At 33.9% G+C, this 14,181-nt stretch overlaps 1 protein-coding gene across 3 annotated transcripts in view; it reads left to right on the top strand.

Annotated features, from left to right (window-relative positions):
* LOC143229968 (dihydroxyacetone phosphate acyltransferase-like) overlaps positions 1–14,181 on the top strand; it is a 96,952-nt gene that overhangs the window by 6,205 nt on the left and 76,566 nt on the right. For all 3 annotated transcript variants that reach the window (XM_076462868.1, XM_076462866.1, XM_076462867.1), the window contains exon 4: positions 4,168–4,297. In XM_076462868.1, the coding sequence (XP_076318983.1) occupies positions 4,168–4,297 (130 nt within the window). The remainder of the gene's footprint in view (positions 1–4,167; positions 4,298–14,181) is intronic.

The following is a 14,181-nucleotide window of genomic DNA, read 5'->3' as shown; positions in this document are numbered from 1 at the left end:
CATGTCAGAAGCCTTGAACTCCCATATACCCCATCATCAACATGGTTCAGCTACATCTTGCTTCTAAATCATATGACAACCTTCCACTAATAAGAGTGCAACATACCTTCCTAACACATGACTCCCTTTGTTCTATTGAACTATCACTTTTCTTTAGGTATTGACTGAGTTGTAGACATTTTTCACTTGTCCTCGTTTCAAGTGTTTATTTAATTATTTTTTGTGTGAAATAGTGTCCTTTTTCTTACTTTTACAGCTTTCCTACAGTTCTTGTTCAATGTACATTTCCTTTTTGAGGCACACCACTAATTGATCCCTTGAAGTTTTTTTTTTGGGGGGGTATACACTTCCCTTTTTCCTCAGTGGCACTATAGTTCTCTTTGGTCCTGTCTCTTCACACATAGTTTTGTTGCTGTTGGGATCTTATTGGGAAGGATGCTATCTCTTTACTGGTTCATCTATCTTCTTATTATCTTTATAACTTCCAGATGGCTCCTTTTCTTCATCTGTTTGATTCGGAGATTTTCTAGAGTCTTTGGATTCAAGTGTGGACTCTGCAGTTAGCCACCTTTCATTTTCTTTGAGTCTCATAACTTATATCTATTAAAGGAAACTATTCAGTGGTCTCTAACTCATACATTCTTCTTCCATTACCTTCACTGGCTAGCATTTTATCATCAGGGTACCACCTTCTGACTGTTGCCATCCTCCAAACTTTGGTGTGGCTGTGACTGGGTAATTATCTTTTCTATATTTTCTCTTCAGAGGTATGTCCTGTTTAGGATTATGGCCAATGTCTAGGTATGTTTCTTTACATTAAGTCTTCACTATATTGCCATGATGTATGCTCATGGCCTGTAATGCATGCTGTGGAGATGGAGTGTTCAGCATCATCACTGTTAAGTTTTTGGTTTTTATATATTTACTTCACTAATGTGCCTGCTCTGGACCATATTAGACCATGCACTTACTTGAGTAAAGCAGAAGGGGATAGCTGCATGTTCCTTTTGCCCCTTTGATTGAATAAATCAGAGCAGTCTGTTTTTTAAAATAGGGTTTTTGTGATTACTCACAGCACTGTCTCTAGTGTTGGCATTCCTCCTGACTTTTCACTGTATTTTATATCCCTTATTTTCTAATGGAGTATGGAAGTCCTTGCTGTTTTCAAGTTCTAAGCTGCTAGGGTGATGAACCATGAAGGGGTCCACTTCCATTCAGTAGAGAGTGGGGCAGTTGTGTTCTGCTGGTGTAGATGGTACGTAACCTTTCAATTATGTGCTTTACTTCTGTTCTGTGAGTCTTAGAGGTTAATGTCGTGTCCAGCTTTTATCTGGTTCTATATACAGGTTGAGGTTACTTATATTTTATAGTTGCAGTATGGGATCTAGAGGTTGCTATTGCACTCTACACTTTGTATGGTTTTAGATTAGAGGTGAATTAATCAACATAAATCTTCACACGTGTTGGTTATGTTTCCTCTTCCTCATTCAATTTGCCTAAGGATCTGCACTTCTGTGTAGTGAGTCCCAGACATTGATGTTGCATCTAGTTTCTGTCCAGTTGCTATATATTCTGGAGGCAATCCATTTTTGTACCTTAGGGCCTGGAGAATGGCATTGCACTCTAGCTTCTGTGTAGACCTATCAAGAGGATAATGTTGATTAGAGTTACAGTTCTTCTTTTCTTGCTCCACTACTGGGTGTTTTTAATACCTGAGAGCATTGCAAAGCCAGTTTGATTGACCTTAAGTTTGTTGTGACCTGCCATATTGGTATATATCTTTCTACTGTTATTTGGAGTTCAGGTTCCCAGACGTGTGGTTGGTTGTGGATTTGTGCACATGCTCATTTTGTAGGTTGGTTTGCACAGTATACATTTATGTTATATTTAACTTGAGGTGAAGATGGTGTGGACCTACCTTTTACCATTGGTTGGAAGTTCTATTCCTGATACTGCTTGGATTTGGGCTTGACTTTACTGGCTGTATCGTGCCATAGCCACCCTACATCTTGGAGCACATCCATGTTAGCTTTCCTCACATTCCTGTCTGTAGATAGTTCTTTTACAGTCTTTCTTCTGCAGAATTGAGATTCTGGTATAGTGTGCTTTGGATTCCAACCCAATTAGTTCTTCTTCCCTTTTGTGATCATGCTCGACCCACTTTCTGCCCATATTTATGACACATATTTCCACACTGGGCACAGAGTATACCTGGTACAGAAGTAGTGCAGTATAAATGTTTATTCATCTTCCAAAAATATCACACTTTATGATTGTTCTTCAGATGATTTTGAAAGATAGTTATTTCTATCTCTTACATCATTCCTTCCACCTATTCAGTGAGGGCCCCTTGCTGTAAATGTGAGTGGAGGTGATGTGCCATATTGGAAGTTATCTCTTACATCATTCCTTCCACCTATTCAGTGAGGGCCCCTTGCTGTAAATGTGAGTGGAGGTGATGTGCCATATTGGAAGTTATCTCTTACATCATTCCTTCCACCTATTCAGTGAGGGCCCCTTGCTGTAAATGTGAGTGGAGGTGATGTGCCATATTGGAAGTTATTATTTTACTAAAAGTAGATAGGTACTTATCTTCTTTCACACTTTCCACTGAAAAGCAGAACTTTTTTGCTTAATCTTGAACTATTTGGTAGAATCGAATAGTGGGAGTTGTGTGTCAGGAAGATGTGTTGCATTCTTATTAGTGGAGGGTTGATGTATGATGATTTATGTGAGTTGAACCATGTTGGAGGATGGGGTACATGGGAGTTTAAGGCTTGTGGAATGCAATTTTTTTGCATTCAGAGGGGAGCACTGAACAAGAATGGCTCTACTTGTGACAGGAGGTAAGTACCTATTGGAAAACTACATTTGGTATAGGAAAATAATAACCGTGGTGAAGTTTTAGTGAGCATTAGTTTGTTGTACAGAAACAATCAATTTTGAATAAAGTATTTTTCACTAAAGATTAGAGTACAGGATTATGAATTCAGAGTCTGAGTTAGAGAAACTAGTCTGAGTGCAAGGTGATTTTCATATTAAAATTAGAAATATGTATTTTTTACGTATTAAAGTTTTCAAATTTCATTTGTATAACTATAGGACATGCAAAATTAAGACCAATCTTTTATTTACTCCATTAATTTCTGTATCCTAACACTATACATACTAGGTCTATTTGACTGATTTGTAACAACCATAAATTGTTAGTTATTTATCCCTAACAGCTTAAGGCTCATAATAGCTAACATCTGTTTTATCTAATGTTACTTTATTGCTGTTTGAACCTTGAGGAACACCTAATCACATGTTTAAATTTTTACAGAAACACAAGGAAAGTGCAGCTTAAGAAATGCAATAGTGAGATGAATGAATATTTGCAATTTATTTAAATATTTCCTTGTAAAATTATGGAATTAAAATTTAAGTAATATTACAGTTTCATTTATTGACTGCATTTCAGCTGCAGAACTGTTTACAGTAGTTTGCCACATCTTGACCTGCATGACGTAACAGTGCCAGAATCACACTGACGTGCTTTCACGACTTGGCGAGTGTTCTTGTTGGTTTATTTCTGTACTAATATACACAAGTAATAAACTACTTTTACCATCTGAAGTTTACTGTTGTAGAGCTACTATATTACTCTGCTCACTTTCCACATAAAAATATTCTCTTAGTTTTAAATACATAATAGTAAACAAAGAAAGATTATCCTGGATGAAAGCCTAGTCAAAACAAACTAACAATTCTCAGCTTTGTTACTTGTTTTTAAGTATTGTCAATTTTATATTAAAATCTTTTGTTTTCCACTATGGAAACTTCTACTACTTTGTATCTCATTATTTTCAGAAAATATACATTACTTCATTTCTAAGTATTTGCATTGAATTCAATTATTCTAAAATTATATAAAGTAGTTGTGTCACCAGAAATAAAAATGGATTAAAGTTACTCTCATTATATAAAACATTAGTTGTGTAACAGCTAAAGTGTTGTAGAATATTCACGTTTATAATTTTTATTTTATTTTCAAGTGTACAGTAGATATCCAGTTGAGAGCCACTGCATAATATTGCACATGACTGTTTAAATTCATTTTATGATTTTTTTCAGGAACTTATTTCAGCGTCTTGTTGAGTAGAATATGCTTTTCTTTTGTTGTAGTTGCGAGATTGTTCTGTTGAATACCCTGTGCTTTTATTACCAACTCATCGTAGCTATGTTGACTTCCTTCTGATTTCATATGTTTGTTACCATTTCAATCTCCCAATACCAGCAATTGCTGCTGGTTTAGGTAAGTTGGAATTACTTTTGAGTTGTTAATTCTTGGCTGTTTATACTGTTATACATTAGGATTTCGAATAACCTGAAACTGATTCAAATGATAATTTAAATTTATAAGTTAATTAAATGTTGATGTACATCAAATTAGTGATATTTGCCAACAAGATTGATGCACAGGTTTCTTTCTTAAAACAAATGTATTTTAGTATATAAACAGTAATACAATTTATAATAATGGTTATTACAAATAATGATTTACATATAAAAGTTGTACAAACTTACAAACAATTTTGAGTCTTCTATACGATCAGGAATTTCCTTAATGTCATATGGAGAGTTCATGATGAGTAAATTAATTTTGAGTTGATATTAGTACAAGTTACTTAATGGGGAGCTGATAACATGTCAATTATAATGAGTTTTATAACATTGTAGATATGTAATGTTTTTGTAAAAATAAAAATGCCTGATATTAATTTGCCAAAGCCTACTGAACAGTCAACAAAACCAACAAAAGTTAGTCAACAGGAGTAACAAAATATTAATAACATTGTGTCTTTTATAGCATATCTGCTAATGTAACTTAAGTTATGTAGGTTCTACCACTAGAACATTAAATGTTTCTACATAAGGTCAGTCAGTGAGTCTGACCTTGTAATCTCAAATTAACCCTCAGAGTTTCTATACAATAATTTTTAGCATGGAATTTGTGTCTTCAGGAAATTTTGTAAACTGTTAGTAAGCATTAGAAGTTGTTTGTACATGAACAAGTGGATTTTTTAAGTTAGTACACTTAGCAGAGATTTGTGCGTAAACTTATGGAGTCAGAATGTTCACTTCTCAGAGTACAGTGATTTTTTTCATGTTAAGATTAAAAATACATTTCTTCATCTAAAATTTTTCAATTTAATTTGTATAACCTATCAAATTTAAATAAAAAGTATTTTCATCTCTTATTTTCTCTACCCTAACTGTGTATAGACTTGTTTGATTTGACAAACTATGTGACTACCATAAAAATATGTAATAAATCTAACTTGTTTTGATTTTCTTTCTAGAATAACAGAAAACTACAATAGTTTATTCTAAGTAACTTAAGGCTTGTAAACATTTTAATATTTTTATATTATTGTTTATTGCCTTTTGAACCATCTGACTGAAAATTCTTCAACATAGGTCATAAATTCATGTACAGTGCAACTCGCATTACTGAATAAAATAGTATAAAACTGACTTTTACATAGATCAAATGTCTTACTGTTCTTAATACTATCATACCAGTACTTTCTCAGTTTACAGTGACATTTTGGTTACTCTTTATAAATACATTTTAAAATTTCAGTTATTCTTCTTTAGATATAGAATAGTAAATGAAAAATATATAGAAAACACCAATCTGATCTCATGATGTTACAAAGTTTTTTACTCATGCATCACCTTAGACAAGTCTAGTTGAATTTTGCAAATGGAAGATTTAAAAAATTGTACTATTTTTATATGCATTTTGAAATAAAGAATTATGAAGCACTACACCAATACCACAAAAATCCACAGTAATTTATGAAGCTTCCCAACTAAGCCATTTTGGAGTACATAAATCTTATTTCTGATCATAGTTTTGCTTTGATCACCACTCTTCAAACTCTCCAACAGTTAAAATGGCTTTACTTATGTAAGTACTTTAGAAAGTCTGACAGGATTACCTTGTTCAAATGAGCACTTTCAATTGGTCATAAGCATATACTTAGAAGAAATAGGCATTGGTAAACAAGTAGTTTCAAAAGAGGAAGAGATTGGAGGAGCCAGTATTGTGGGTTTGTTAAATATCTCAGCAAATAGAAAAGATAGAAAGATTTTATATTCAAAGTTGTCAGTATTGGTAATATGAGTTTCTAATTCATTAAAACTGTAGACTTTACCTTTTATGATGCACACAACACAATCTGAGCAAAAACAGAATATGATATACCATTTAATTTTGAATTTAGCAATTACATAATGTATATTACCAAGATTTGTACCATAAACTACAGTTTGATTCCAAATTTATTAATAAAATAGTAATTTAATAAAATTTTGAATGTACATTTACAAAACATGATGATACATGCTCTGATCCCTGTCTGTTTGGAAAAAAGTTAGTAGGCTTTCTGATTGAGACAACAAAAGGCTTAAAATAGTTCATATAGCTACATGATATGAAGACTGCAAAATAAACTTTCAACCTGAAGAAAAAATTGTCGGTACTCTGTACTGAAAATAACATAGCATTATAAGTCATGTTATAGATTATATTGGTTATCAATTACATAAAATGTCAGTGAGAATTACTGACAACTTGTGAAAGACAGGATGTGATGTGGGCATGGCAAGTTGGTCTGGTTATCTAGTTTGAATTCATAAACAAAAAAATCTTTAAAAATCAGACTCTATCTTGGTAATATCTATATTATATGAATAATTTACATTAAGTTCCATACTTCAGAGGGGTGATAAATGAAAGTAGTGGGAAGATATAGACAACGAAAGTCACAATTCTCATACTAGGGGGATTGCCGATTTATTTAAATATTTTCTTATAAAATGAAGAAATTAAAACTTGTATTAAACTTTGATTTATTGACTACATTTCAGTGCTAAGTCTTATTTTGTATGCATAGTCTAACTTCATTTTGAGTGTAACTGTAAAAGATCATGAAATCACTTTGACCTACCTTTAGTGAGGTTGTTAAGAAATGTGTATGCAAATTTGGGATATATAACATATTTGAGTATTAAAAGACATGCACTATACATATCTAGTGAACCCATAATTTAAAAAAAATTAAATCTTGATCAGTGTTAATAATGAACAAGAATTAACAATAAACATTAGTTTGTTAACTGACAGACTTAAACCAAGTTCCTCTGTAATTAAAGTTACAAATGTTAGGTTTTGATAGGAGATTGCTGACTGCCAGTCATTTAATTTAAGCTTCTAAAACCAATGAATTTCATTTATTGCATTTCAAGTATCAGTTTTTTTTTCTAACAGTTTAGAATATTTATTTCAGCTGTCATCTTGCAGCCATATTCTCTTTATAATTTATTAGTGATTCTGTGCACGTGAACTGTACACTCATCACTTATCAACATGAGAGATGTATAGTGTTTAAAAGTATTCAAACTGGAAACAGGGTGGGTGTGGTTTTTTAAAATTTCAGTATATAAATTATAAAACCAGTTACTTAGAATCTTTCTTATACAATGTATTGTGGTTTAAACATTAGAAAATACATTATTTCAAAATGAAAACTTTTTAGGTTAATATACATGGTTTAGACACACACAATTATACTTTTCAAAATGGCTTTTGCAATAGAGTCTGGATTTCAGATTCCGAGGTTTGTGCCCTGTTGCTAAGTTACACGCTGCACTTTTAGGTCATTGATACGTTATGAGTTACACCCACTTAACCAATCAGAGTAGTTCAAGAGTTGCTTGTGGATGCTTTGGTCTTTACTTCAGTTTACCAGATCTAAATTGGTGAAGTATAAGTTAGTTAACTCATCTGTTTTGAATTGGTAATTGCTGCTAGTTTTATATCCATTGTTTGTGTTAGAATTTCAGATATTATAGAGAGTAGTAATGCTTACTTTTTCCCTATTTACTTTCTTAGTAAACTTTTATTGGTTCAACATGCATGTACACATTAACAATGTATAGGACAGTAGATTGAAGTCATAACATATTGCTAGACATTGGGTGTTGTGATAGTTCTACTGTATTGTTATTGATTACGTGTTTTTCTTCTGGGTGACAATTCTAATGTGGTTTCAGTTGACTAGTTTTGTGATAGTTATTTCCACTGTATTGTTACTGACTACATGTTTTTCTTCTGGGTAACAATTCTAATGTGGTTTTAGTTTACTGGTTTTGTGATAGTTAGTCCTACTGTATTGTTACTGACTACATGTTTTTCTTCTGGGTAACAACTCTAATGTGGTTTCACTTGGCTGGTTTTGTGATAGTTAGTCCAGTATTGTTACTGACTACATGTTTTTCTTCTGGGTAACAATTCTAATGTGGTTTCACTTGGCTGGTTTTGTGATAGTTATTTCTACTGTGTTGTTACTGACTACATGTTTTTCTTCTGGGTAACAATTCTAATGTGGTTTTAGTTTACTGGTTTTGTGATAGTTAGTCCCACTGTATTGTTACTGACTACATGTTTTTCTTCTGGGTAACAATTCTAATGTGGTTTCACTTGGCTGGTTTTGTGACAGTTAGTCCTACTGTGTTGTTACTGACTACATGTTTTTCTTCTGGGTAACAATTCTAATGTGGTTTCACTTGGCTGGTTTTGTGATAGTTAGTCCTACTGTGTTGTTACTGACTACATGTTTTCTTCTGGGTAACAATTCTAATGTGGTTTCACTTGGCTGGTTTTGTGATAGTTAGTCCTACTGTATTGTTACTGACTACATGTTTGTCTTCTGGGTAACAACTCTAATGTGGTTTCACTTGGCTGGTTTTGTGATAGTTAGTCCAGTATTGTCACTGACTACATGTTTTTCTTCTGGGTAACAATTCTAATGTGGTTTCACTTGGCTGGTTTTGTGATAGTTATTTCTACTGTGTTGTTACTGGCTACATGTTTTTCTTCTGGGTAACAATTCTAATGTGGTTTCACTTGGCTGGTTTTGTGATAGTTATTTCTACTGTGTTGTTACTGACTACATGTTTTTCTTCTGGGTAACAATTCTAATGTGGTTTTAGTTTACTGGTTTTGTGATAGTTAGTCCCACTGTATTGTTACTGACTACATGTTTTTCTTCTGGGTAACAATTCTAATGTGGTTTCACTTGGCTGGTTTTGTGATAGTTAGTCCTACTGTGTTGTTACTGACTACATGTTTTTCTTCTGGGTAACAATTCTAATGTGGTTTCACTTGCCTGGTTTTGTGATAGTTAGTCCTACTGTGTTGTTACTGACTACATGTTTTTCTTCTGGGTAACAATTCTAATGTGGTTTCACTTGGCTGGTTTTCTGATAGTTAGTCCTACTGTATTGTTGCTGACTACATGTTTTTCTTCTGGGTAACAACTCTAATGTGGTTTCACTTGGCTGGTTTTGTGATAGTTAGTCCAGTATTGTCACTGACTACATGTTTTTCTTCTGGGTAACAATTCTAATGTGGTTTCACTTGGCTGGTTTTGTGATAGTTATTTCTACTGTGTTGTTACTGGCTACATGTTTTTCTTCTGGGTAACAATTCTAATGTGGTTTCACTTGGCTGGTTTTGTGACAGTTATTTCTACTGTGTTGTTAATGACTACATGTTTTTCTTCTGGGTAACAATTCTAATGTGGTTTTAGTTTACTGGTTTTGTGATAGTTAGTCCTACTGTATTGTTACTGACTACATGTTTTTCTTCTGGGTAACAATTCTAATGTGGTTTCACTTGGCTGGTTTTGTGATAGTTAGTCCTACTGTGTTGTTACTGACTACATGTTTTTCTTCTGGGTAACAATTCTAATGTGGTTTCACTTGGCTGGTTTGTGATAGTTAGTCCTACTGTGTTGTTACTGACTACATGTTTTTCTTCTGGGTAACAATTCTAATGTGGTTTTAGTTTACTGGTTTTGTGATAGTTAGTCCCACTGTATTGTTACTGACTACATGTTTTTCTTCTGGGTAACAATTCTAATGTGGTTTCACTTGGCTGGTTTTGTGATAGTTAGTCCTACTGTGTTGTTACTGACTACATGTTTTTCTTCTGGGTAACAATTCTAATGTGGTTTCACTTGCCTGGTTTTGTGATAGTTAGTCCTACTGTGTTGTTACTGACTACATGTTTTTCTTCTGGGTAACAATTCTAATGTGGTTTCACTTGGCTGGTTTTCTGATAGTTAGTCCTACTGTATTGTTGCTGACTACATGTTTTTCTTCTGGGTAACAACTCTAATGTGGTTTCACTTGGCTGGTTTTGTGATAGTTAGTCCAGTATTGTCACTGACTACATGTTTTTCTTCTGGGTAACAATTCTAATGTGGTTTCACTTGGCTGGTTTTGTGATAGTTATTTCTACTGTGTTGTTACTGACTACATGTTTTTCTTCTGGGTAACAATTCTAATGTGGTTTCACTTGGCTGGTTTTGTGATAGTTATTTCTACTGTGTTGTTACTGACTACATGTTTTTCTTCTGGGTAACAATTCTAATGTGGTTTTAGTTTACTGGTTTTGTGATAGTTAGTCCTACTGTATTGTTACTGACTACATGTTTTTCTTCTGGGTAACAATTCTAATGTGGTTTCACTTGGCTGGTTTTGTGATAGTTAGTCCTACTGTGTTGTTACTGACTACATGTTTTTCTTCTGGGTAACAATTCTAATGTGGTTTCACTTGGCTGGTTTGTGATAGTTAGTCCTACTGTGTTGTTACTGACTACATGTTTTTCTTCTGGGTAACAATTCTAATGTGGTTTTAGTTTACTGGTTTTGTGATAGTTAGTCCTACTGTATTGTTACTGACTACATGTTTTCTTCTGGGTAACAATTCTAATGTGGTTTCACTTGGCTGGTTTTGTGATAGTTAGTCCTACTGTGTTGTTACTGACTACATGTTTTTCTTCTGGGTAACAATTCTAATGTGGTTTCACTTGGCTGGTTTGTGATAGTTAGGCCTACTGTGTTGTTACTGACTACATGTTTTTCTTCTGGGTAACAATTCTAATATGGTTTCACTTGGCTGGTTTTGTAGTAGTTAGTCCTGTGTTGTTACTGACTACATGTTTTTCTTCTGGGTAACAATTCTAATGTGGTTTCACTTGGCTGGTTTTGTGATAGTTAGTCCTACTGTGTTGTTACTGACTACATGTTTTTCTTCTGGGTAACAATTCTAATATGGTTTCACTTGGCTGGTTTTGTGATAGTTAGTCCTACTGTGTTGTTACTGACTACATGTTTTTCTTCTGGGTAACAATTCTAATATGGTTTCACTTGGCTGGTTTTGTGATAGTTAATCCTACTGTGTTGTTACTGACTACATGTTTTTCTTCTGGGTAACAATTCTAATGTGGTTTCACTTGGCTGGTTTTGTAATAGTTAGTCCTGTGTTGTTACTGACTACATGTTTTTCTTCTGGGTAACAATTCTAATGTGGTTTCACTTGGCTGGTTTTGTGATAGTTATTTCTACTGTGTTGTTACTGACTACATGTTTTTCTTCTGGGTAACAATTCTAATGTGGTTTTAGTTTACTGGTTTTGTGATAGTTAGTCCCACTGTATTGTTACTGACTACATGTTTTTCTTCTGGGTAACAATTCTAATGTGGTTTCACTTGGCTGGTTTTGTGATAGTTAGTCCTACTGTGTTGTTACTGACTACATGTTTTTCTTCTGGGTAACAATTCTAATGTGGTTTCACTTGGCTGGTTTTGTGATAGTTAGTCCTACTGTGTTGTTACTGACTACATGTTTTTCTTCTGGGTAACAATTCTAATGTGGTTTCACTTGGCTGGTTTTGTGATAGTTAGTCCTACTGTATTGTTACTGACTACATGTTTTTCTTCTGGGTAACAACTCTAATGTGGTTTCACTTGGCTGGTTTTGTGATAGTTAGTCCAGTATTGTCACTGACTACATGTTTTTCTTCTGGGTAACAATTCTAATGTGGTTTCACTTGGCTGGTTTTGTGATAGTTATTTCTACTGTGTTGTTACTGGCTACATGTTTTTCTTCTGGGTAACAATTCTAATGTGGTTTCACTTGGCTGGTTTTGTGATAGTTATTTCTACTGTGTTGTTACTGACTACATGTTTGTCTTCTGGGTAACAATTCTAATGTGGTTTTAGTTTACTGGTTTTGTGATAGTTAGTCCTACTGTATTGTTACTGACTACATGTTTTTCTTCTGGGTAACAATTCTAATGTGGTTTCACTTGGCTGGTTTTGTGATAGTTAGTCCTACTGTGTTGTTACTGACTACATGTTTTTCTTCTGGGTAACAATTCTAATGTGGTTTCACTTGGCTGGTTTGTGATAGTTAGTCCTACTGTGTTGTTACTGACTACATGTTTTTCTTCTGGGTAACAATTCTAATATGGTTTCACTTGGCTGGTTTTGTGATAGTTAATCCTACTGTGTTGTTACTGACTACATGTTTTTCTTCTGGGTAACAATTCTAATGTGGTTTCACTTGACTGGTTTTGTAATAGTTAGTCCTGTGTTGTTACTGACTACATGTTTTTCTTCTGGGTAACAATTCTAATGTGGTTTCACTTGGCTGGTTTTGTGATAGTTAGTCCTACTGTGTTGTTACTGACTACATGTTTTTCTTCTGGGTAACAATTCTAATGTGGTTTTAGTTGACTAGTTTTGTGATAGTTATTTCTACTGTATTGTTACTGACTACATGTTTTTCTTCTGGGTAACAATTCTAATGTGGTTTTAGTTTACTGGCTTTGTGATAGTTATTTCTAGTGTGTTGTTACTGACTACATGTTTTTCTTCTGGGTAACAATTCTAATGTGGTTTTAGTTTACTGGTTTTGTAATAGTTAGTCCTGTGTTGTTACTGACTACACGTTTTTCTTCTGGGTAACAATTCTAATGTGGTTTTAGTTTACTGGTTTTGTGATAGTTAGTCCTACTGTATTGTTACTGACTACATGTTTTTCTTCTGGGTAACAATTCTAATGTGGTTTCACTTGGCTGGTTTTGTGATAGTTATTTCTACTGTGTTGTTACTGACTACATGTTTTTCTTCTGGGTAACAATTCTAATGTGGTTTTAGTTTACTGGTTTTCTGATAGTTAGTCCCACTGTATTGTTACTGACTACATGTTTTTCTTCTGGGTAACAATTCTAATGTGGTTTCACTTGGCTGGTTTTGTGATAGTTAGTCCTACTGTATTGTTACTGACTACATGTTTTTCTTCTGGGTAACAATTCTAATGTGGTTTCACTTGGCTGGTTTTGTGATAGTTAGTCCTACTGTGTTGTTACTGACTACATGTTTTTCTTCTGGGTAACAATTCTAATGTGGTTTCACTTGGCTGGTTTTGTGATAGTTAGTGCTACTGTATTGTTACTGACTACATGTTTTTCTTCTGGGTAACAACTCTAATGTGGTTTCACTTGGCTGGTTTTGTGATAGTTAGTCCAGTATTGTTACTGACTACATGTTTTTCTTCTGGGTAACAATTCTAATGTGGTTTCACTTGGCTGGTTTTGTGATAGTTATTTCTACTGTGTTGTTACTGACTACATGTTTTTCTTTTGGGTAACAATTCTAATGTGGTTTCACTTGGCTGGTTTTGTGATAGTTATTTCTACTGTGTTGTTACTGACTACATGTTTTTCTTCTGGTTACAATTCTAATGTGGTTTTAGTTTACTGGTTTTGTGATAGTTAGTCCTACTGTATTGTTACTGACTACATGTTTTTCTTCTGGGTAACAATTCTAATGTGGTTTCACTTGGCTGGTTTTGTGATAGTTAGTCCTACTGTGTTGTTACTGACTACATGTTTTTCTTCTGGGTAACAATTCTAATGTGGTTTCACTTGGCTGGTTTGTGATAGTTAGGCCAACTGTGTTGTTACTGACTACATGTTTTTCTTCTGGGTAACAATTCTAATATGGTTTCACTTGGCTGGTTTTGTAGTAGTTAGTCCTGTGTTGTTACTGACTACATGTTTTTCTTCTGGGTAACAATTCTAATGTGGTTTCACTTGGCTGGTTTTGTGATAGTTAGTCCTACTGTGTTGTTACTGACTACATGTTTTTCTTCTGGGTAACAATTCTAATATGGTTTCACTTGGCTGGTTTTGTGATAGTTAGTCCTACTGTGTTGTTACTGACTACATGTTTTTCTTCTGGGTAACAATTCTAATATGGTTTCACTTGGTTGGTT

Source organism: Tachypleus tridentatus, chromosome 10 (genome assembly GCF_004210375.1).
Source record: "Tachypleus tridentatus isolate NWPU-2018 chromosome 10, ASM421037v1, whole genome shotgun sequence".
Classification (NCBI taxonomy): Eukaryota; Metazoa; Arthropoda; class Merostomata; order Xiphosura; family Limulidae; genus Tachypleus; species Tachypleus tridentatus.
The sequence above is the reverse complement of the archived record's forward strand: the minus strand, read 5'-3'. Positions and strand labels throughout refer to the sequence as shown.